Source organism: Cibotium barometz, chromosome 27 (assembly GCF_041138505.1).
Source record: "Cibotium barometz isolate CiBa-2024 chromosome 27, ASM4113850v1, whole genome shotgun sequence".
Taxonomy (NCBI): domain Eukaryota; kingdom Viridiplantae; phylum Streptophyta; class Polypodiopsida; order Cyatheales; family Cibotiaceae; genus Cibotium; species Cibotium barometz.
The window spans coordinates 51,215,152-51,238,823 of NC_141072.1; the positions used below are offsets into that span (position 1 = coordinate 51,215,152).

At 44.0% G+C, this 23,672-nt stretch overlaps 1 protein-coding gene across 2 annotated transcripts in view; it reads right to left on the bottom strand.

Moving 5' to 3' along the window:
• Positions 1 to 9,271: 9,271 nt before the first annotated feature.
• The window catches only part of LOC147623498 (uncharacterized), a 51,180-nt gene continuing 36,779 nt past the window's right edge, over positions 9,272 to 23,672 (bottom strand). For both annotated transcript variants that reach the window (XM_086821670.1, XM_086821669.1), the window contains exon 7: positions 9,272 to 9,722. In XM_086821670.1, coding sequence (XP_086677796.1) covers positions 9,460 to 9,722 — 263 coding nt within the window. In that variant the 3' untranslated portion in view covers positions 9,272 to 9,459. The remainder of the gene's footprint in view (positions 9,723 to 23,672) is intronic.

Genomic DNA, 23,672 nt, shown 5'->3' on the forward strand with positions numbered 1-23,672 from the left:
GCAAATTAACTACTGAATTTGTTGATGGTCAGCAATAGGCTAAAAACTGAACGCATGGTTGGAACCCCACTATTAGCTTCCAAAGTAGCAAAAGGAGAAAATGACTCTTGAGGTAATGCGGAAGCAAAAAGGGCTATATCAGCCAAACGAGATGCATATCTAGAGGCAACGGGTATCTGATGTCAGAAGTAAAAGCATGTTCTTCAAGTAATGCATGACCCATGGCAGTAGAGAAATATGGGAAATTGAATGTCAGCTAGGCATAGGACTATTTCAGAGCCAGAGAATGTGAGCACTGTGAACAACAACAATGTATCAATTCTCAAGGTCCACTGAATGCCAATACATTTGAAAAATAACCTATGTCAATGGACAAAACCGACAAGGTGGAATCAATAAATAGAGATGGGCTAATTTAGTAAACTTGGCCAAAAATGCTGATATAACAATCTGTCAATTGGGAGTAGTAGGGCATACATCTAGCCAGACTATGAGAGTATAAAGCAACCACTCAATATGGCAAAATAAAGAAGATGTGTAATCCCACACAAATTGAGGTAGAGGAACCCTGAATTATGCAGTGTGTGACAAGGCAACCAAGCAGAAGACAATGTAACAATCTGACTTCATTAGCATCCATGTCAATGAGCTGCAAAGGTGAGGTGATTTAAACAAGAAGCTGGTTCATCATAAGTAATACATCTTAGCAACAAGTAAAACGTCACTACATACAGGTAAGTCTCCAAGACATAGCACAACTGAGGGGTCAAATGCATAAGTGACCACATACATCACCATTACCAAAACACAGCTTGTTCCCCGTCAAATGCAATTGTTATAAAAAGTGTAATTAACTGAGGATTGATCATCAACAGGATCAATGTTAGGCATAGCTGATGTACCAATCAACACTTGATATAAAGGCAGAGGAGGCCTGTGCCGAGTATCTAAGGACAACCACGAATCTCTTGATTACGGTGATGGCTTAGCCTTTTTATTCTATTAGCTTATTGGCGACACAAGATCCTATCCCATGAGAATCAAGGTATCGACCTCAAGATATCATCCCACGAGTAACAAAGAGTCCTATTAGGATTCTACATAGCGATAGTTATCTTATTGGTCTTTATATATATGTATATATATATAACTTACAACTCACCTAAAGTTGTAGGTTATATATATATATATATATATATATATATATATATATATATAACCTACAACTCACCTAAAGTTCACGAAAGGTAAAGTAAGAGTACTTGGCATACTTCATCGGCATATTGTAAGGTTAGTAGTTCATGGTCAGATAGGGACATTACTAAGTCTGAAAAATAATATGGCCTTAAAGTTCCCCTGAGTGTGGTAATTAGAAACTAGTTTATTTCAGTCATCATAAGGTCATTGAATTAATTCTATGAATGTAAGTTTTTAAACTAAAGAAACAATTTTAAAGTTGAAATTAAGCAAGGGTACAAGTGAGCAAGTGAAAGAATTCGATCCATATCGAGGTTGCGTGTCTGCTATACATGGGTTCTTCAAGTTATAGAATCTAGATGCTTGGACTATAACGTGATAACCTATATCTTATCTGGAAAGCTCATCATCAGATAATCATAGTGATGAACAAGAAAGATCTGATTCAACGTAACTCGGTTGATCTCTCATTGATCTTCCCCCTCACTTAGGCTTCCTAAAACATAACCTTTTGCTAGATGAGTAGGCAATGGTCTCAACATATCTTGGCTATAGAAGGACATAGGTACTCCATAAAAGTTAGTCAAGTATCTCACTCCTTGTCAAAAGTATCGATAAACTCACCTACTGCCACCCAGAATGGACATGGAAAGTAGTGAGGTGAGTGTAATATATAGCCTTAGAACTAAAGCATGTCTCTTTCACAAGGACTCCATATGGTTTTCCATCATGTGCCAAAACTACATTCCACAACGATGTACAGGGGCCTACTCTTAAGGTCTCCAAGAAAGGTTTGACAACTTGGGGAGATGTTTGGAATTATAATAACAAAGGGTGGAAATCCGGGATTGAACTCAAGGAAACCTACAGGCTCAATGAGGAGCACCTCAACCTTTTGACACAAAGAATGCCCATTTGGCAGAACAAGGAAGAACACTTTATCCAGTTAAAAGGTCCCCTACTTCTAAAAGCATTTATCTAGTCTGGAAAGGAAAGTCTCTTACTGATTCCCCGGTTCAAAAGTGTTGAGCCCCCTCTCTACATCAAGCTTGGGAATATAGATTTTCCAACTTATGGTCCAAAAACATACCAACAAAAATCGCTTGCTTGATGTGGCTTATCCTGCATCAGGTCCTTTAGACCAATGCTCATGCATGCAAACTTGGAATGAGTGCTTTGAAATCTATCCCCCATCTCTTCATTTCTTGCCCTGGTGTCAAAACAGTTTGACACTCTTAAATTAGTGTGTCTTTCTCACTCATCCCTGTAATCTTAATTGGAAAGAGATTTTTTCTTGGTGAAGCATACAATTGCTCAACCAAAGTATGGAACATTATCAGATCTACATTTTTATGGAATGTCTAGATTGGTAGAAACATGAATGTTTTTCATAATAAGCAATTCGACAATGTGGAGGGTCTAAAAAGCTCTTTTGGTTCTACAGATTCAAAGTGCCCTGAGGGATACCAAGGAACTGCTGATTGCAGAGCTTGATTACTCCTTTTTTAACTGCTGATTGCAGAGATTGATTACTCCTTTTTAATACATACTCAAAAAAAGGATTTAATTAATTAGTAATTATTTACATTTAAAAAAACAATCTTCCCCCTTCCGCGTAAGCCCCCTTTTTTGTCCAAAACTATAAATTTAAAATAAAACACTACCGCAACTGCATGCCTTCTTGCCCCTTTTTTATTCAGATATGCGAGTGTGGGTATGTGTGTTTGAGAGAGAGAGAGAGAGAGAGAGAGAGAGAGAGAGAGAGAGAGAGGGAATAAGGTTTTTACCCATTAAATGCCATCCATTGTGCTTGCTTATCTTCTTTTATGTACATGCACGTCTATATGTGTGTGTGTGTGTGTGTGTGAAAGCAGGAAAGTCAAGCGTGCATGCGCATTCGTGTGATGGAAAGCAAGGGGAGGGTGTGTGTGACAAAGAGACCAAAAGACCTGTGTCCTTCCAATGTGTTAAACCATTTAATGCACTCAGTTGTGGTTTACATGCTTATCTTCTTTTATGAACGAAAAGGAGGGGTGTATAGAGAGAGCATGATATTTTATGAACTCTCAAGGATAGTGATTGATCATGCTCATGAGCTAATGCCTTTCCTAAATAGTATGTTGCAATGATGGATTGTGCATTTTGTTTTGGAACTATATACACATAGACGTTGCATCTTTTAGTGGTTATTGATGTACTCTTTCCGGACCGTCAATATGGTAAGCACATGCACATAGACTAGCTCCTTGATTTGTGTGTGAGAGACATTGAGAGGATACTAGGAAAGCTTGCGAGAAAGAGAAGAGAGATTGAGCAAGAGCGGGAGAGTGCTCTTCATAAAGATATCTTTCAAGCACATGTGCACATGTTAAGGATGCCATATTCATGAGGAAAGTGTTATTGTGAAGTAGGCTTTTGCAGGACCAGGAGGAGACCGGCTCACAACCGCAAGCAACCCCCCCACAAGGTACACCAACCCCGACCCCGACATTAATAAGGCCACACCGTCGCGCCAAGACAAGAAGCAACAAACAAGAAGATGCCCTCATCCGACTATTACTAGCATTCTGACAAGAAACGATCAACGCAGCACCAGCGTGCACACTTTTCCTCACAATCGATAAGTGTAGGTATAATCTTCACCCTCCTCTTACTTCTTATATTGGGCTCCTCGTTTACTAGGTAGAGCACCCCCCACATAGAGTAAACCTAGTTCAAATGTGTTGTTTACAGATACCCTCTCGAAAAGTCAAAAAACTTCTTTCAGATAGTCCAAAACTCTTTCCGACCATGCACTCCCTACACCATCATACACATGCACCTGGCACTAACACGACACTGCCCACATAACAATCGTGCACTTACCCAAAACCTAAGGGCTTAATCCATTGCACACAAGGAACCTTCATGCACAAACATCATGGCGAATGACACCACATCATTTCGCCACACCGACACTCTTATGCACATAGGCCGAACAGTTCTTCCTGCCTTGTGGTTCATCTCAAACCCAACCGTGAACCAATGCCTTTCGATGATCGCACCCACCCCAATGGTCTCACCCGCATCTTATCAAGCGCCTTAACAGCGGATCCCATCCTTACACACAACATCCATAACCCATACCAACACGTTGCACGTTTGTCTTCAATCCAATTATCTTGCCTAGTCTCGTCTTCTTCATTGAGTCTTGTTCTTCTTAGTCCAAACCTGTTTCCATCTATAAAGCATGATTCCAGGGCTACTGGTATGCTAGGACTTCATGAAGATACCATCAAAGAATTCTCCATCTTGCCTAATCAAATGGGCATCCCATATCCATGTACCCAAATGGCAGTCTTCACACTCAGCAATGATTCAATCAACCACGCTTTGTCTCCCTCCAAGGCACACAACTTGCCTACATCCATATACCCAAATGGTAGTCTTCACGCTCAACACAATGATTCAATCAACCACACTTTGTATTTCCCTTCAAGTCACACAACTTGCCTACATCCATGCTAATCAAATGAGGTGCAGATGCCTAAAAGTTCAGAGCAATGCTGCATGCCCAAGGTCGACATTGTTTGATAATCTCGAATTTCATCCCCAAGTCGTAAAAGCATTATATTGCTTGCATTCTTTCCGCCGCCATCGTTGTGCTTCAAGAACAAGCAGGACGAATAGCCACCAACTATTCAAAAAGAGGCTCAAAGAAGCATCCAAATCCATTCAGCCATGTCCAGCAAGTCACCCATTGTTCCCAGTTTACAAATGTTCTTGCCAACCTGGGTGTCCTAAATTCTTTCATTCTCATGGAGAACCCAATCTCATTTCCACCCGCCTTATTGACCAACCTCGTTATACATCAACTTCTAATTTCCTATCTCAAACCATGTGTTAGAGAAGAAGAAAGCAGACAAATATGTGTCGAAGAAAGTAGTTGGAGTTTTCACCGAAAGAGGCTTCTACACCATGGACCCACCTTTTGCCTAATGCCATTGCACGCCACGTACAACATACCCACGGGCTCTACATGTAATAGACACATAAGCATGGTTCTTTCACGACCCTACATTGAGCCTCATTCACTGACAGCCGTCCAATTACATTTTTGGATGGGGGAGACCATGGTGGGCATAAGCTCGGTCCATGGCAAGACCCATCACTTGGACCTTCCTCAAACCAATAGGAATCTTTTGTGAACTCATCTTCGACCACACCACCCAATTGATCCACATTGAATGTATCCCAAGTACTCGACAACAAAATCCATCGATCCAAAGGTCGTCCAACTCCATTGCAATTGTGGACCCGACCCTTGCCATACACAAAGTCCGATGCTAGGCCCCAAACCATGTAATAATCTTCACTCCCCAAGAAACGGGATGTCAAGTAAATGTCAAAAAAAGTAACAAGAGTTGAAGAAAGCGGTTGAGTTGGAGAAGTCATTCTGTTGGAGAAGCACACACGTGCACGCCTTCCATTGCACATGCACGTCACTTGCTTATTTCACCACCACGGACATGAAAAAATTTTCACTTCTCACATCATGCACAAACACATACACCTACAATTAACCTCGTCAATGTCAACCCTCCAGGTACATCTTTGGATGTGGGGACCATGGCGGACACATTTGGCCCATGGTACAATCCATCACCTAGAGAACCCTCGACCTTGCAGATACCTTCAACAAGCTTTCATGCATGTCTCTTCTGCTTTGACTCCAATTCATCGCACCAACCCAACTTCGCCTTGGCCAACGTTTTCACTACGAAGACACCGCATCTCCCCACATTACGCTATGAGACTGAGACGTACTCTTTTAATGTGTCATGAAGATCCAAACCGCCATCTACCCATGTGAATCATTACCTAGTTGTCTTGATACTCATTCCATCTGGTGTGGACTACTTCTACAAACTACCCAATGTTGAAGAGTTAACGCCACTCCCACAACCCATGAAGACCCGACATAAAGAACCTCTACATCGCCTATCACTTTCCATGGCGCCTTGACAAGTTGCTTGCCATCAAGACTACCCAAAGCTTCCCATCACTTCGTAGTGCATCTGCTTGGCAGATCGGTCTCGAACTAACTACTTAACCTTAAGGAGTCACCAACTCCATGGTGTCTCCTCAACCATCCACACCATCCACTTCCCAACAGTAGTTTCACCAATGACTTAGGTGACACGAGGACGCGATCACCATTAGAAAGGGGGATATGTTAACCACTCTGTTGGTGAACATCATTTCAGTTGCCCTACTTACCACCATAAGGCGCTTCACCATCTTACTCGCACGAATGGACACTTAACTTTTGCAAGACGACACTAGAACATATAAAGCATTCTTACCATGCGCTTAATGTCAAATAAAGTATACGAACTTAGCGTACATAGTTCCTTAAGACTAGTAATACAGGTAGGACCACTTTTACGTTTAGCCGATCTAGTACGAAAACCAAATCATTTGTATGTAAGTCATTTTTTACAATAAGCAAGACAATCATTTCCTTGCAATAGTTTTCTTGTGAGATCTCCTTCTTCTCTCTTCTTGCTTGTTTGCATGCTATCGTATTCTTACTTGCTTGATGGATGCTTGTTCAAATAGGTGTGATTATAGGTTTCCCTCTTCCGTTCTTTCTTGCCTTTGTGCGAGAGAACCATCACGAAGGACTATCTCCTCTTGCCTCCATTTAGGCAATGAGAGCTCTCCCTTCACCCTTTAGCAAGGAGCATTCCGGCGTAACAATGGAGTGAGGATACAACGAACAAGCTAGTACAGCCATATAAGGAAGTTATAGATTGCACCTTCAAGACAAGACCCAAAGACACATGCTTCAGCAAGGCTAAGATAAGCTCTTGACTTTAACAAACGAGCTCTTCAAGGATCGTGCACCTGATTATCGAACCTCTACCCAAAGAAGCTTTGTTGCTCAATTCAGAGTATATCCTTGGTTACTCATCATCACCCCAATGGCCAAAAGAACACCCATAGAGCATCCGTCCAAGAGTAGATCCCACTGACAATCGAAGAGCTCACTGTAACACTTTCGCACCAAATGACCAAATGATGGAGAGTTGGGATGGGAAGAGAGAATACGAGCCAACTGCATGTGTATCTCATATGGAAGTTGGTTTGGCACCCTAAAGTCATGCTAATTACTAGTATGGAATACCTGAGATTGAGACAAGAAGGTATTTGAACTATGAGATTAGGAAGCCACAATAGGACTCATTGCTACAAAACTAACCCCAATAATGCAACAACCGTGTGCTCGCCTACCTTACCAATGCTATCATCTCAACTACCCCTTTCACAAGTGACTCCCATGAACCAACGGACTCACTCTCAAATTCCTCTGGGAGATGAGGAGAGAAAAGGGCAAGAGACTGTTTACATAAGCCTTGGAAGCTCAGAGCTCCCCGGGTCAAATCCTAAGCCATTAAATCATGCATGCCGACAATATGCACCTCGTCTACCAAGGGTCACTGTAGACAAGGGATAATGCTCTAGGAGCTAGGCAATTGATGCAATGCTATCATTGAAAACCGACCTCACCTTGTGTGGTTGAATGTCCCATTAAGAAAATATGTCTGTTGCACAGTAAAACCAACCACCATTAACACCACTTTACACACGTTGTTGCATAGATCACATGTACAAGGATTACCCCTTACTTGCATCCTCATCAAGCCCAATGCACGAACAAAAGCCACTGGTAAGTCTTAACATGTACAAGGTTTGCCCCTTTACAAGGATGGCCACAGGTAAGTCTTGACATGTATAAGGTTTGCACCTTTATGAGCATCCTCATCAAGCCAAACCCAAGAACAAAAGCCACTAGCAAGTCTTAACTTAATGAGTGTAAGAGACGAGCTTGTCTGAACAATCCCACACAACACAGTAATGTGGATACAAAGCAAGAGGAGAGCACTCATGCAATTGGAGAGGCTTCAACCTACAGACCACCAAGGATTCAAGAACAAGCTCAAGTCTTACCCTTTAATGTGGAGGAGATGATTTTAAAGCCTACCGTGGAGCTCAACAAGGGTATGGATAGTGGCTAAATGCATTTACTCTAAACAAGGGTATAACTTAAAATCTTTCAATGTTTTAAAATTGGTACTAAGAAGTACCATTTGTTTTAAGATCATCATCTTGTAAATGAACTACATTTGTTTTAGAAAATGTGCCTTCTATAGGAGCTAAATTTGGACTTGGTGGTGTAAGAATAAGGATTAGAGCAACTTGATGAACTTGCATGTAGTATGGAGGGCATCAAAGAAGTGGTCACGTTAAAAATAATCTCCCCTCTGATGTAGATTTTCCTAAAATTTCCAAATTCTGACTACAAATGCGTGCATATATATGTGTGTATAGAGAGAGAGAGAGAGAGAGAGAGAGAGAGAGAGAGAGAGAGAGTGTGGAAAATGTTTTCGGTCATCAAATTCCTTGCCAAAGATAATTGGACCCTAAAAACCCCAATTGTTTTCTTCTTCCTCATGTTTTTTTTTTTGCACTTCCCCTGCCCCCCACCCTCTGTCCCTCTCTACTTTCATTGCATAAAGATCACAGTAAGAGAGTGCAAATGAGAGAGAGAGAGAGAGAGAGAGAGAGAGAGAGAGAGAGGAAGAAAGAAAGATTTTATTAACGTCTTCCAAAAGACCGAACTCGGCCTATGAGACAAATCGGAGTACCTGTATGGGGTATCCTCTGTCATCCCAACAAAATGAAAAAGTACTGAATAAAAAGCTGAATCTGGGTGTGCAGGGGATGGAGCTCTATTACTAGGAGAATGCAAAGCTATATGCATGGAGTATACAATCATGATATGCAACCTAGCTAGCTCCATCCTGTACCATACTGGGGGTATAAAATGGTATACATCAGTGAAGGGGGTGTCCACAGCTCCCTGAAGAACATGCCTGGGTGTGCTCTGAAGCGAGCCAGTCGCTCCGCACCCTCTCTGTGAAACTGAGCTCTGATCTCTGTCATCTCTCTCTGGAGAGAGAGAGAAATAAATGAATAGTAAGCATGTACTAAAGATGAGAGAGGGATTGAGAGAGAGAAAGAAAGAAAGAAAGAAAGAATATCTTGCCCATATATGCAAAAAGGGTGATGTTGTGGAAGATGAGCTACTTGAGGAGGCTGAAGGTCCGGTTTTGCATGAAAGTGATGATGCAAGTGAGGTGGCTATACGTTTTCCCTCTTGGGTAAGTGGCAATGGAGAGAGAGACTAAAAAGTCGATGTACAAGGTGAGGTTGTTTTTAGGACAAGTTGTCGTCATGCCCTTTCTCTATCTTGCTGACAACTGCTGCCAGATCCTCTATAACAGTCAAAAAACCATGAAGATATGCAACCTCACGTATGGAGGGCCGTGCTCGTTGCAAAAGCTTGCGAAGAAATAAAAAAAGCCTCTCAGGAGTTTTGAACTCTGGCATTCCAGCCCACTTCGCCCAGTAGTTACATGACAAAAAAATGTGCTCCCAGCGATGCAATAGATTTTCCACGTCACTAACATTGGCAGTGCCTGAAATTTTGCAACAATTCAGAACTCTCTCTCTCTCTCTCTCTCTCTCTTTTCAAAATTGGTTTTCTACTATGTTTAATCTCTTTTGTTAGTTTTGACCTGCCTTTCACAAAGGCAGGCCTACTCTCATTTTGGCTTACAGAGAATCAAAAGAAACTCTTCTCAGGTCAACAAAGGCAGTCCCCTTTATAGAGAAATTTAGTTTCTTACGTGTCACTTGGCTTGTGTACTAGCAGATCATCAATGTGTTACTATGAACCCCTTGTGGTCTTTTGTTGATCTCTCTCTCGCTCTCTCTCTCTCTCTCTCTCTCTCTCTCTCTCGTATATACATACATACACACACACAAACGCACATAAATACATAAGACACACACACACTTTTTTTGTAAAGCTCAATGTCATTAAAAGACACACACACACACAAGCGTGCACACACCTTGCATACATGACACCTTGCATACATGCATGCATACATACATACGCCCCCACGAGCACACACCATTGTAAAAGATTTTGCCGTTTGACATGACCACAGATGCCACACCTATTAATCTGTTAGCTGCAGAGCTCAGAACTGAAAAGAATGCCAGGACGGAAGATGTGATGCCAACGAAAAGCCTAGAAAATCAGACTCCAAGACACAGGTGAGACCTGCAGTGTAGACACAATAATCTCTTTGTGTCTGCGTACGTCCTGTAAGAAAAGGGCCATGCATCTTTGGGCCAAATCCTCCTCTAAATAAGAAATGGAAGTACAACAGATATGCCAAACATGTATGGCAATGTAGAGAAAGAAGAGCTGGAGCTCCCACTCATGACCAGCATGAAAAACCCACCCCCCTGCCCTCCACACACACAGTGGCAGCCTGTTGGCGGCTACCACTGCTACCGCGGTAAGGACCTCCAGAAGAGGAAGTGGCAGATGGAAACCCCAACCCCCCCCCCCCCCCCCCAACCCCCCCTCGAGGTCATGGGAGTCGCATCGCGGCACCTATGGCTTTGGGAGAACAGACCCTTGGTGCATGTCAAGGGGAGTGAGTGGAACTGGCACAACCCCACTGCCCCTCCCGCAGATCTCCCCACTCCCTTCTTCTATTGGGGCGTCGCATTCTCCTGCAGCAGATTGATGGTACCGCTCAGGGAATCCCAGAGGACTCAGCCAGATTGGGGCATCGCACTCTCCTGCAGCAGATTGACGGTACCCCCACTGCGTCCCCTCACTAGCAGGCTCAGGGAATCCCAACCACCCTTGTTGTTGAGGATTTCTAGCAGTGCCTCTTTAGCAACTTCCTCCCCCACAAGGTGTTCTAATGGTTGATGGCACACTGAAGCCTTGCAGTGGGCACCAACCTCACAACCTCAGGAAGCCCACAGCTTGCCGCAAAATGTGACCGCCCTGATGACGTTCAGCAATACTTCCTTCGGGATTGCCTGAAGGTCCAGCAGGTTTGGTGGCGTATTCTCTGCCTTTGGACTTCCAACCCTGCCACTGCCCACACTGTTTCCTGGGGACAGGAGCCTGGCAGGTGGAGGGCTGGCCCAACAATCTTCTATGAGGACGAAGGAGGAGGCCTAGCTGTGTGCTTTCACACTGTGGCATCTCAGTGGCAGTAGTGACTACCCCATTTGTGGTAGGCAGCACCCCTTAGCATCTGTGGTAGGCAGCCAGAGCCCGGTTCTTCCCACCATATTCTCATCCGAGTAGGTCTTTCTGTCAAGCTAATCTCTGATAGGCAGCAGGAAAAGATACATTTTGGGCATGAGCCAGGCTCAGTTGGGTGCAGGAGAACCCCAGAACGGAACAGGAGCCTGTCAGCTACAGCTACAGTGCTGGCTGACAATGTTTAGGTCGGGTAGAGTATTCTGCTGGCCGTCGGACAGGTCTCTTTTATCAGAAGAACCTATGAAAGGCTATGCCAAGTTATGTTGAGTCATTCAATCCTTCAGGGGCCGAGTCAGTAGGATAGGACTTCATGGAGTCAGATAACCTTTTTGAAGGGCAGCCAAAGGCTAGCCAAGTTGTACATCGTTTTTGTCCTATATGAATATACAGAAACTCAGCTATCTCTCTCTCTTCTCTCCATCTCTTTGCTTGCGTTTTACATCAGCATGTTCTAAGGTGTTCAGGGCCAAAAGAAGACTCCCAAAGCTTGCGCATGTGACATTGGTATTTGAGCTGCAGGCTGATTCTGAGATATTGTTGATGTCCTTGTCCCGCCTGTCCAACCCGCCCTTAGTGCATCGCGCATGGATGAAACCATTGCCCGTGTCTTGATCTTTTGGTGGTGTGGTGACCACGCAACTTTGTATCAATATCAGGTTCATCAATGCTAAACACTTGTGGTGTCCCACATGAAGGTGCACAATCCAAGCAGACATGGAAGAAGTTCCCTGGTGGTGCTCCACAAGACCCAAGGGGAATGGTAGTCCTATGAGTCGGGTGCCACTTGGGCATACCAAGAAAGGCTTTCAGGCAACAATTCCAAGGGAGGATGATCCTCCAAGGGGTGCAGTGAGAGTGTGAGACTCAATACTCAGGAAAAGAAGACCAAAGAAAGTGTTCAGGAACAAGGTATGTAGGGATAGGGGACAAAGTGGAACAGATGCACAGATCTTCATCAGATTTGGAGTGGATTTAGAGACCGGCTAGTTTTCAGTGAAAAGGTTGCCAGGAAGGGAAGGATGACAGGTTTGGGAATCCATGAGGAGAGAGACAGTCATCCGGGATCACAGGTTGGAATCCCGTCATCAAGTTTAGCAGAGGGGGATGTCATAAGCAAGACATGTGCATGCTCAATCCAAGAGCTAATCTCTAATAGGCAGCAAGAAAAGAAAGAGGTTTTGGGCATGAGCCAAGCTCAGTTGGGTGCAGGAGAACCCCGGAATGGAATAGGAGCCTGTCAGCCGTAGCTACAGTGCCCGACACAGTGTTCAGGTCGGGTAGAGTATTCTTTTGGTCGACTGCAGGTCGACCAGGTCTCTTGCATCAGAAGAGCCTATAAAAGGCTATGCCAAGTTAATTGTTGAGTCATTTAGTCATTCAGGGGCTGAGTCACTAAGGTTATTTCATTCAGGGGCTGAGTCACTAGGGTCAAATAACCTTTTTGAAGGGCAGCCAAAGGCTAGCCAAGTTGTACATCCCTTTTGTACTATATGAATACTGAAACTCACGCTATCTCTCTCTCTTTTCTGCATCACTTTGCTTGCGTTTGCATCAGCATGTTCTAGGAAGGTGTTTAGGGCTGAAAGAAGAATCCCAGAGCTTTTGCATGTGACACTTTCTCGCTCCCCATAAGAGGGTATATAGTCGGCTTCCAGGACCATAGATGACACAGCACATCAACTCCTGCCCTCGCAAAGTCGACCCCTCATGGCGTTTGTGGCTCCAGGAGAACTACCCTCTGGCTTGGCAACATGAACACTTAGGAAAGTGGCAGTGGAGAGACCCTGCTCCATGACATGAGCAACCTGGATTTTCCTTCTTTGAGAACTCAGCCCAGCTGGGATGCCGCATTCAGCTACAAAAGAAAGACAGCACGCCTGCCGCAGCCACCCATTGGAGGGCGCATACCATCTCCACTCCCTTTCTCACAAGCTTCTCACGACAGCTTTCACCTCTAAAAGGTCCTCTTCCGCTGGCTGGTGGGCCGGTGGCCCACTCAAGCCTCGCAGTGAGCACCTGGCTAGCCATCGTAGGCTGTCTTGCCACGTGCCGCCGGTGTGGGCCATAGTTGCATTCCGTTCTAGTACGGATTCGTACAGTACGTACAGTGCAGATCCGCACGTTGCGTACGACGTACGGATCAGGTGACGTGGACTATTTTTTTACAATTCCCAAACGGGTCGCTTTTGCGTGCGATAGGGTTCTGTACCTCTTTTTTTTTCCTCTTCACCTCGTTTTGTGCTGCCGTTGCGTATCCCATACCTGCACTGTACTACTACTGCCGTAGTACCCGTACCTGCCGCCTTGCCCCAAGGTGCAACCACAGCTCTCTCTCTCTCTCTCTCTCTCTCTCTCAACCCTTAACTAAATTAGTTTTAATACCCTTAATTAAACTAATTATCCCCAATTAAATCCTCCTAATTTAAACCCATTTTTTTGTGATGAAGGTGATCCTGTGTGTGACAGAGGAAACATAGCAGAGAAACTATTTGACTTCCTATGCAGCTTGTAGGTGCACAATATTTGTTTGAGTCCTATAGTAGGGAATCCTTCAATGTAAGATTTAACATGAGTTCAGTCATTGATCACTTCAAGGAATATTATGAAGAAGAAATGCAAGCTTTCTTGGCATTGATAGTAGATAATAATGTTATGAAGGTATGAGGTTTAAACATCTTGGCATGTTGGCACAGACATCTTTAGAAAAGGCTAGGTTATAGAAAAAGTATGATATACTTCCTGACCATGTGAAAGTCACTATGGAGCAGTGCAAGTTACATAGTAGGAAATGCAGGCTTCTTCAGCATCATGTGGCTTTCCTTTTCTATTTGCATGCAAAATCAAGAATTGAGAATGCTGAAAAGAGCACTCTTAACAGTTTCAATGTCCAGCATCATGTAGCATTTTTAGGGGACATTGAAAATCAAGAAGAAATGCATGATGTAGAAATGGTCATGGATATAGAACAAGAAGAAATAATGAGTAGGGATTTTGATGCTACAAATTTTTAAGCAAGTTTAATTGTTCCAGAGGAAAAGGATGTTTCTATAGAGGTTTCAGAGAAGCAGATCCTTCTCTCATGCCTACCATCCTTCCCACTAAAGGAAAATAAGAGTTTTGTACTCATACACGGATATTCAAAAGCTCTTGAATTTAAGGGAGGACTATTCTCTTTGTTTAAGCAAATGGATGTCAAGTTGCACATCAAATTTCTTAGATCCAAATGCCAATTTCATGATTCATTAAAAAAAATTTACCTCGTTGAACATCCCTAATTTAATCCCCAATTCAAATCCCCCTAATTTAAACCCAATTTTTTTAAATTTTCCCTCAATTTCATGATTCATTTTCAGAAATTCAGCCCCTTGAACATCCCTAATTTAATCCCCATTTTTTTAAAATTTTCCTCAATTTCAAGATTCAATTGGAATTCATTATTCCCCTTGAATGCCCAAAATTCCCCCAATCATAGGAAACTTTCCTGGACCCTCAATATATATACCAGATGAATCCAAGAACATGCCCAAATTCACCTTTTAGAAACGTGCATGTTATACTCATGGTAGTCAACCCACAAGACTATATAACTATCAACTCCATTATATGCATAGTATGGACTAGATACTACAACATCCCCACTAACGTCATCAGTGCCCAATAGTGGGTGTAGAACTCTGTATCAAGATATGCTCTCACACACGCACTCCACACACACACACACATAAGAGCATATATTCACACAAAGCCCTTCATACTGAGTTTCTGTCAAACCTCCGAAGATGCAAGGCAGACTCGGCCATAATGAAGCCTAGCACTAAGGGAAGAAGCAAGTAGAAAGAATTAGTACAGCAAATAAGTCTTGCCACATAATTGCCCCAAGGTGCCGCCTTGCCCCAAGGGATTGAGTGCAATCTCTCTTTGAATATACTACGCACGGACCAGTGGAAGAGGATGATTGCCGTTGTTGCAACTGTAGGCAGTGTGTCTGGGTGCACAAGTTTAGATTACAACAAGATGAGGACCACCATATTGGAGGAAGAGAAGGAGAGGATCAAGACTTCTCTCCAACCTATCAAAGAAGGTTGGAAGAAGTCTGGTTGCACCATCATTTCAGATGGTTGGAGTGACACGAGGCAGCCCCACATAATAAATATCTTGGCCTCTTCATGTCTTGGTAGAGAGACAGCTTCATAGAGAGCTCGAGGCCATTGATAGACGAGACACTCAAGCTCGGTCTCAAGCTCTCACGACCAGTTCCCTCACTTCTTTAGCTCAACAAAGTCGTCCTTCCACCTCTAGTGGCACTAGGGTGTATACTCGTGGTGCACATTCGAGAGGGAGAGCTGCAAGAGCAATCAGTAGAGGAGGTCAAGAGCACCAGATGCAGACTCTTCCAAAGGAGATACCTAGGACCTCTACCATTGTTGAGGAGATATCGGGTACTGATATACCAGGTGATGTGGGGGAGCGGGAGCCACTACATGATTTTGATGGGAATCATATCACAAATGGGGACTACTCATCATCCTCATCTTCAGGCTTGGATGATGATGAGTGAGAGCCGGCCATATGGCTATTGGCGTTTGTACTTTGTAGTATGTACTAGGATGTCAGCTTCAACAGGACTTCATGTTGTATTCTGTGCAGCTCATTTGATAGCTTATTTGACATTTATATAGCATACATGTTTGAATTTCAATTGTTTTTCGTGCATCTTTGTGTTCCAGTGTTACTAAATTATGAATGATTTATAATATGTGTTTTTTTTATATACACATTATTTTAAAAAAGTGAATGTATTTAAAGTACTCATCCCGATGCGTACTTTACGTACTCGTATGCGTACCGAACCGTACCTAAAGTACTCAACCAAGTGTGAGCCCCGTGGTGGAGGATTCTTATGCTTGTTCATTGTCGAGCCAAGCACCCACCAAACACTTTACCCACGAGACTATTGCCTTGGCCACAAAGGCTAGCCTAGCACTCCTCTTTTGAGGATAACAATGCCGGCTCAGCACTTCAGTTCGCCCACTTTCAGATCATGACCATCCCTACTTCAGCCCCGGTGTCTCTCTAGACCCAGTATCTCTCAGACCACCCAGGTGACCACGCTGACCAGAGATGGGAGCTTATCAGTAGGATTGAGGTTTCGAATATATGCAATGAGGTTATCGAGGATTCCAATTTCCGTCAGCCCACCAGCGGAGACAATCCCCTCCATTTGAGCGAACCTTATCCACATGCTCCCGGGATATGAAAGTGTTTGACAAGAAACTCCAACCATATGCAGCAACAAGGAGCTGCACACCTCGAGCCCTCCCACCTGAGGGGACTCTCGTCTAGTTTGGCATTCCAGGCACCAGTGTGGCTTTTCCACCCCACCCCCCTTAAAGCATCCGTGACTATGTGCAAGTGTTAACAGAGAGATAGAGAGCAGTGTAATAGAAATGCAAGCGCAAACAATGCTACTGTACGTATGTACAATGAAAAGGTTTACGATAGAATTTTTGAAGTACAAAAAGCTACTGAAAAAGGTGATTTTTGATCTCATCCCTAACACTGCTGTTAGATGCTAGCTCTCAGCCCAACGTTTTGCTGTAGATCTATTTCCAGCACCTCCAATCAACCCTCAGGTGGTCGCTCTTGAGTGTGCTCAAGAAATTGTGATGAGCACCAAATCCCCCTTTTTATCAGGAGAACATGCCAAGTTGGATTCAGGTTGGCCAGCCATTTTTATCCTGAAAAATAATATTTCAAATGCTTCAATATTGTGCCCAAAGGGTGTCCCATCCATAGGTTTCTTACCTAGGCATTCCTGGGCACCCAATGCACTGCTACATTGGCCCCAAACCTGGCTGTTCAAACATAGCACACAAAAGTAGTCCACTGCTTACTCGAAGATGTGTCACATTCTCCCCTACTAAAACTACAGTTGTCCTCAGTTGTATGGTGTCCATACAAAAAATCATCCCAATAAAGGAAAAGACCATATCCACCTCATCCAAGTTGCCAACTATCCTGAAAATTGCACAACCGCCTTGCATCACACACTGCTCATGCTAACATTCCAACCTCGCCTCCTCAGCACTAAAATGTGCAAGGAAACTTGCCAACTGCTATTGTGACCAGTCATCTCTGGATCAAACACTGATTGCCAAAAGGGTTTTGGTCCCTACCATGCCTACCGCAACATCGGTGACAACACTTGCGAGGGGTCCACCACTGCTGCCCATTAGGCTCTTGGGGGACTTGTGTTGGTAATGTTCACCAAATATCCCTAGTCATTTATGTGTGAAAGGGTCATATGATCTAAGGTTATTTTCATCATTGTAAAAGCAACTTAGTTACTGAGGAATCTCTACATTTGCAAGTGGCTAGGTAGATGCCAATCAGCCCACGATGTATCTAGGGATCTAGAATCATGGAGAGAATAGTGGGACTAGGATATATTCCGGGAGAGAATCTAGGAGAAATCATAGGAGTTAACTTGGCCCCTTATGCTTTGTATTCAGCCTATATAAGAGACACCCCATTATGAATAAAGTTGCTTGTTTACCTCCTCTAATGATCCATGAGTTTGATTAAGCTCCCTAATCTGTTTACCATTGTTGATCATGCTTATGTGCATAGTTGCAAAAAAACACGTTTTTTTGAAAAAATAAAAAACGTGTACGTTTCAAAATGTCCGAGTTTTTGGGATGTGTTTTTTTTTAGCCAGCTTTTTTTTCCATTTTTTTTTGGGCAATTCTTATTAAAGGAGTTGGAGGATGACTGGAGGGAGTACATCGATGATTTGACTGGTGGAGATGTGCGACAGTTGAGGATACTAGAGCAAAAGCGTCTACACTACAAATACAGATGATTCGGATGATTCATCTACTTACACTACAGATTCAGAGGCTAAGGCATCTGATGTTGAGATGGATGTGTAGACTCTATAGTGCCAATCTTGAGTCCTGATATTATTTTTATTTCGTTTGTACTTGGCACTTGTGTTATGTGTAGTGTTTTGTGTAGTTGCTGCATGTGATGCAACATCCTCACACTACATAGTTTTTGAGTTTTTGAGCACTTGCACTTGCTTGGTCTTTGCCCTTGCCACTTGGGCCTTGGAAGTTACCCCAAACTTCATTTTGATTCGACTTTGATCATGGATGGTGGATTATATTACCTGTTGTCTCTTAGCTCTAGCCTCTATCGCCTTGATTGTTCTTCAGTTATCATTCTTTAGGTTTTTAAAGTTTACAATGTACAGGAATGGTTAATGTTGAATGGTCATTCGTAAATCAACATTAAAGTTAATGTTGAATGGCATTGCCGCCACCAGACCCATGGGGGCCTGGGACCATGTGAATGTATTACCATTATGATTTAATGAAGTATAATAGCCATAGGCTTTAAATTGTTCACTCTTGAGTTTTTATGCACAAGTTTAACTTTTATACATGAAATCTGTGGTTCCTAAGCTCAAAAACTATATATACGAGCCACAATTATAGCTAAAAAAATTTAATGAATAAAAAACTTATTTTAAAAACTTTTCCAAAAATAAAAAAGGTTTTTAAAAGTATAAAACTCGTATAATACTTCCCGTTTTAAAGACGTATGGTAACTATACCTATGTGCTTGTTTGATCCACCATGAATCGTGAAGCTCTCAAGAGTTTAACCTCTCTAATCCATTTTGCTAATATGGTATAAGAGCACAGGTTGTTTAGTTTAAGCAAGTGATTAGAAGATTTATTAGGACATTGATTAGGGTTTCTTTTCTTCTCTTGCTTATACTCATTAGAATTCACTTGGTATAGTTTAGAGAGAGAGAGAGAGAGAGACAAGCTCAACATTACTCATTCTAGCTCTTAGGCAGTAGCTTCTCTTAGTGAGGAATTGTGCGGAGCAGAGAAAAAGGACAATAGCTGCGCAGACCAGTAGAGGCAGGCGGTACAGCCCAGACGTCATCTTTAGCCTTCAAACAAGCAAAGGCAACAAGCAACACCTCCATTCTTTGGCACCTTCAAGCCTTGCTTGCAATACCAGAGGTACACACAACAAGCTTGACGTCTCCATTGAGCTACAGCAAAGCATGTAAGAGGCGGCAAGTCCAATAGCGCTAGAGGTGCATTCTTGTCCACCGATCAACATCCTAGCTCACACACAATGCAAGAGAGAGGAGGCACCAATCAGCAGAGCAAGCATCAGCCATCTCTAAGCCAGAGAGAGGAGAACAAACTCTAGACGACCCTCAACAATGTAGCGCAACAACATCAGCTCGACGGGGCTTCTTCATAGAATCTGTAGTCGTCATCCCCGTTTGGTGCGCTGGGAAAAACGACATCCTTACACGGTGATTTTTTTTTCATATATTAAGGTTGAAGTAGGTGGTCCATGCGGAGCCCATATACAAAGAACCAAGTGGAAACTAATGCATACTGTCACCAATTGGCCGACCATTTGGTCCACCTCCAGATTTGTGTCTCGTTCACTTGAGACCGGGCCGGTGTCTCATGTGAAGGGGCCAGTATTTTTTGCATAACATGGACAGGAGCCAGATTGGTGCCACCCGTGTGTTAGCAGGATGGTGTTGTATGGACGGGAGCCAGACTGGTGCCACCCGTGTATGACCTGGACCGTGTTCTATCCATGGGATTGTCACGCCATGGAAGAGCCAGTATTTGTGCCATGTCTTGCCTATGGGATTGTCGCTCCATAGGGAGGCTCGTGCCTGGATCTGTCTTACCTATGGGACTGTCACTCCATAGGAAGACCGGGATTTATGTTTTCTGTCGTGCCATCATTGTGCCCGACAGAAATGTTTAGTACTTGTTCCATGAACCGGAGATATGTCCATGATACTGTTTGCACATGCATTCATGTTTTGCATGTTTGGAACTGTTTTCGCATGACTTGTATTCTTGTGTTTGCCTGTTTGACGTGCCACTTACTGAGCGGGGACGCCTGCCAGTGAGTCGTGAAGTTTGCTCTGTCTTCTGACGAGTTTTGTTGCGTGTGAACAGGTGGTAAGTGTATTGCACTTGTTTATTTTATAGCATTCTTTTTAACCTTTGTTTTTATAAGGTTGCAGGTTCACACTCGTTAATGAGTGGACACCCTCCCCAAATATTTCTTGGTGTCCTTGGTAGGGTGGGCACCCATTTTTAGGCACCCACGTTTGGGTCATGGAGGGTAAAAGGGAACCCCTCGTGTGTGGGGGTGGGTGCATGGCCACCTACCCACCCCCCCACCTTGGAACTGGCCGCCTCCATGCAAGCTAGGGGGGGCCGGCCAGCTGTTGGACTTGTGCCCTCCCCAACACTTACATATAGGCGACCACTTCATCAGCTAGGGGGCATTCGACTGTGTGCAGGACCTCACCTTTCTCTGGCCAAGAGGCGGCTGCGCCCAGACACAAGCGGCTGCGCACAGACACGCCACACTCTGGCCAGCAGGCGGCTGCGCCCAGACGCCCTCCTCTCCACTTTGCTAGCGGCTGCGCACAAACTTCGCACCTCTCCACTTTGCAGGCGGCTGCGCCGGACACCTCTCCACTGAATGACAGCTGTGCTCAGACGCTCTCCTCTCCACCTAACAGGCGGCTGTGCACAGAACTCTTCTCTCTTGCTAGCAGGCGGCTGTGCCCTGGCGTCCTTCTCTAGCCTTTATGCAGCTGCACTTAGGCGCCTTTGGTATTTGTCTTCCACTAGAGAGATACAGGTAAGTGGATTGAGATTTAAGCAAAGGACTTTGATGTAAATCTGATAAGGGATACTCTCTGCTGCTAACACCCGTTCGGTGCCGGGTAGTCCAAGCCTCTGGAGAACCACGGTCCATGGGTGCCGAGATCGGGAGAGCCAGGCGTTAGTACGGGAGCGCCTGTTTGTGCGTGGTCCTGGAACACCAGTGGGACGCTCTCTGCGGATTCCAGTGAAGGCAGGGGACCGTAGAGACTAGACTTTTCAAGTGGATCGCTCTCCTTCGAATGTCTACTTCAAGTCTCTTGTTTGGTAACTGTATTCATCTCAGTTGTAAATGGACATCATCTGGTTCATTGAACCCATGGAGCATTGTATCTTTTAAATACTCCCAATAATATATCATATATTGAGGGGGGGGGGGGGTCGGTCCATTCCGGTCCCAGTGCTAGTGTGCATTGATCAACATTTCATTTCATTTTAGTTTTCAGTTGTTATTGAGTTGTTCTTTTATATTGTGAAATTTAAGTTGTGCTATTACGAGTGTGGCTGTCCAATGGAGTCTTTTCCCACTTGACGGGATCGGTTTCATTGGTATCAGAGCACGGTTATTTCCCTCTTCTTAGTGGGGAAACAAACCTGTGTATTGGACACCCCGTTTTTAGCACACTTAACACAATGGACAGCCAAGGCAACCCTTTGGAAGTGCCTAATTCGAGGAGGCCATCTAGTGCCTCTCGTGGTTCTGATGCTTTACAGGGAAGGCACAAGCCCCTTGAGAGGGTGAATGATAGAGATTCAAGGGGACAACTGTCTCGAGGAAAGACAGTTATGCAAGAAGAAGAGCCTGATGCAATGAGGGCTGAATTGGAGCATATGAGAAAGCTTTTGCAGGCACAAGAGCAAGAGCTGAAATTTTTGCATGAAGATCCCCATGTGCAAAGTGCCATTGAAGCCAGGAAAGCCGATGGAATGGTAGACATGACTTTTGAGTCCATGGCACGAGAAGTGGGCAAGAAGCCAAGGGAGTTGGCACTTTCCTACCTCCTCCGCAAAGGTGACATCAAAGAGGGGGAAGATGGAGAGCTGAAATTCAGAAATCCACCTCGCTTGAAGCATGGAGATCCCGCATCTCAAAGGTTGAGGTCATTTATGCAAAGGGAAGAGGTGACAGCCACCTCTCGTCAAGCATCTTCTCCACAAGGCACAAAGGCTGACAGGTATATGTATGCTAGTGCTCATGGAAGGCATGATGGTCACATGCATTCAAGGCATGTATCCCAAGGAGGGGGTGACAGGTCTGCCACTAGAAGAGCCTTGCCTACTGAGTTGTCTCATGGAGAGACATTGCCTTATGCAGGAAGATCACATGTATCTGATTCTCAGATTCGTGGAGCACATGCCACCATGCTTCATGAAACTTCAATGATGGCCCATGGAGCCTATGCAGATAGGGCTGCCCCGTTGGATAAGGGGAAAAGAAAAAGAGAGGACCATGAGCCTCATGCCAGAAAGCTCAAGGAATTTAAAGCAGGTGACAAGTTGTTAAGTTTGATGTTTTTCATGGAGAGCATGATGCTTCCAAGGTGTTAGCATTTGGGGCACAGTTTGACATTGCTTTTAGCGATGAGGACTTCACTGAGAAGTCTAAAGTACGCCATGCTAGCATGTTCTTGAAGGGGACCGCTGCTCATTGGTGGATCACTGAAAAGATCACCAAAGACCCCATTTACACCTGGACAGAGTTTAAGGACAGATTTTATGCCCAGTTCTTGCCACCTAATGCAGAGCAAACTCTCACCCAAAAGTGGGATAGACTTGAGCAAAGAGATAATGAAAGTGTGCAACAGTATGTCAATAAGTTTTGGAAAGTGTTGCTTGAGGTAACTCTTTTTATGCAAATCACTGAGGATGAAAGAAAGAGGAAGTTTCGCTCCGGATTGCAACTTGCTTATCGTTCAGGCATTGAATTGCACAGGGCAAAGATAAGGCTGTCCCAAATCTGCAAAAAGGTGGACAGCCACCTAAAAAGAGCTTCCAGGAGACCCAAAAGGGAGGTAAAGTTGAAAATACCTCATCTAAAGATCATGGGCCAAAGAAGAACAAATTTGGCTTGACCCCCGAGCAAAGGGAGCAATATGCCAAGGAGAGGAAATGTTTTTCTTGTGGCAACAAAGAGCACATGTTTCGACAATGCCCTGACCGCAAACCAAAGCATGAGGACAACCAAACCAAGGCTAATGTGCATGCAGTTCCCAATGTGCAGGGAAACACAAAACATGATGCAAAAGAACGGATGGTATGCAAAGCATGGGGTCAAATCAAGGATCAGCTCGACTTATTCATGTTTGATGATTGTCCAACTGATAACTTCATCTCTATTCAAATGGCAACTACCTTGGGTGTTAAGGTTGAGAACATGGGACCTCAGATTGAAGCAAAAGCTGCCTTTATTGATAAAGAGGTGCAGGTTACCCCACTGATAGGGAAGTTGCGCATAGATATCCAGGGTTACCTTGATCATGAGCATTTCTTAGTTACACCACTTAATGGATGTGATGTATTGCTGGGCAAGCCATGGCATCATAGGCTTGAGCC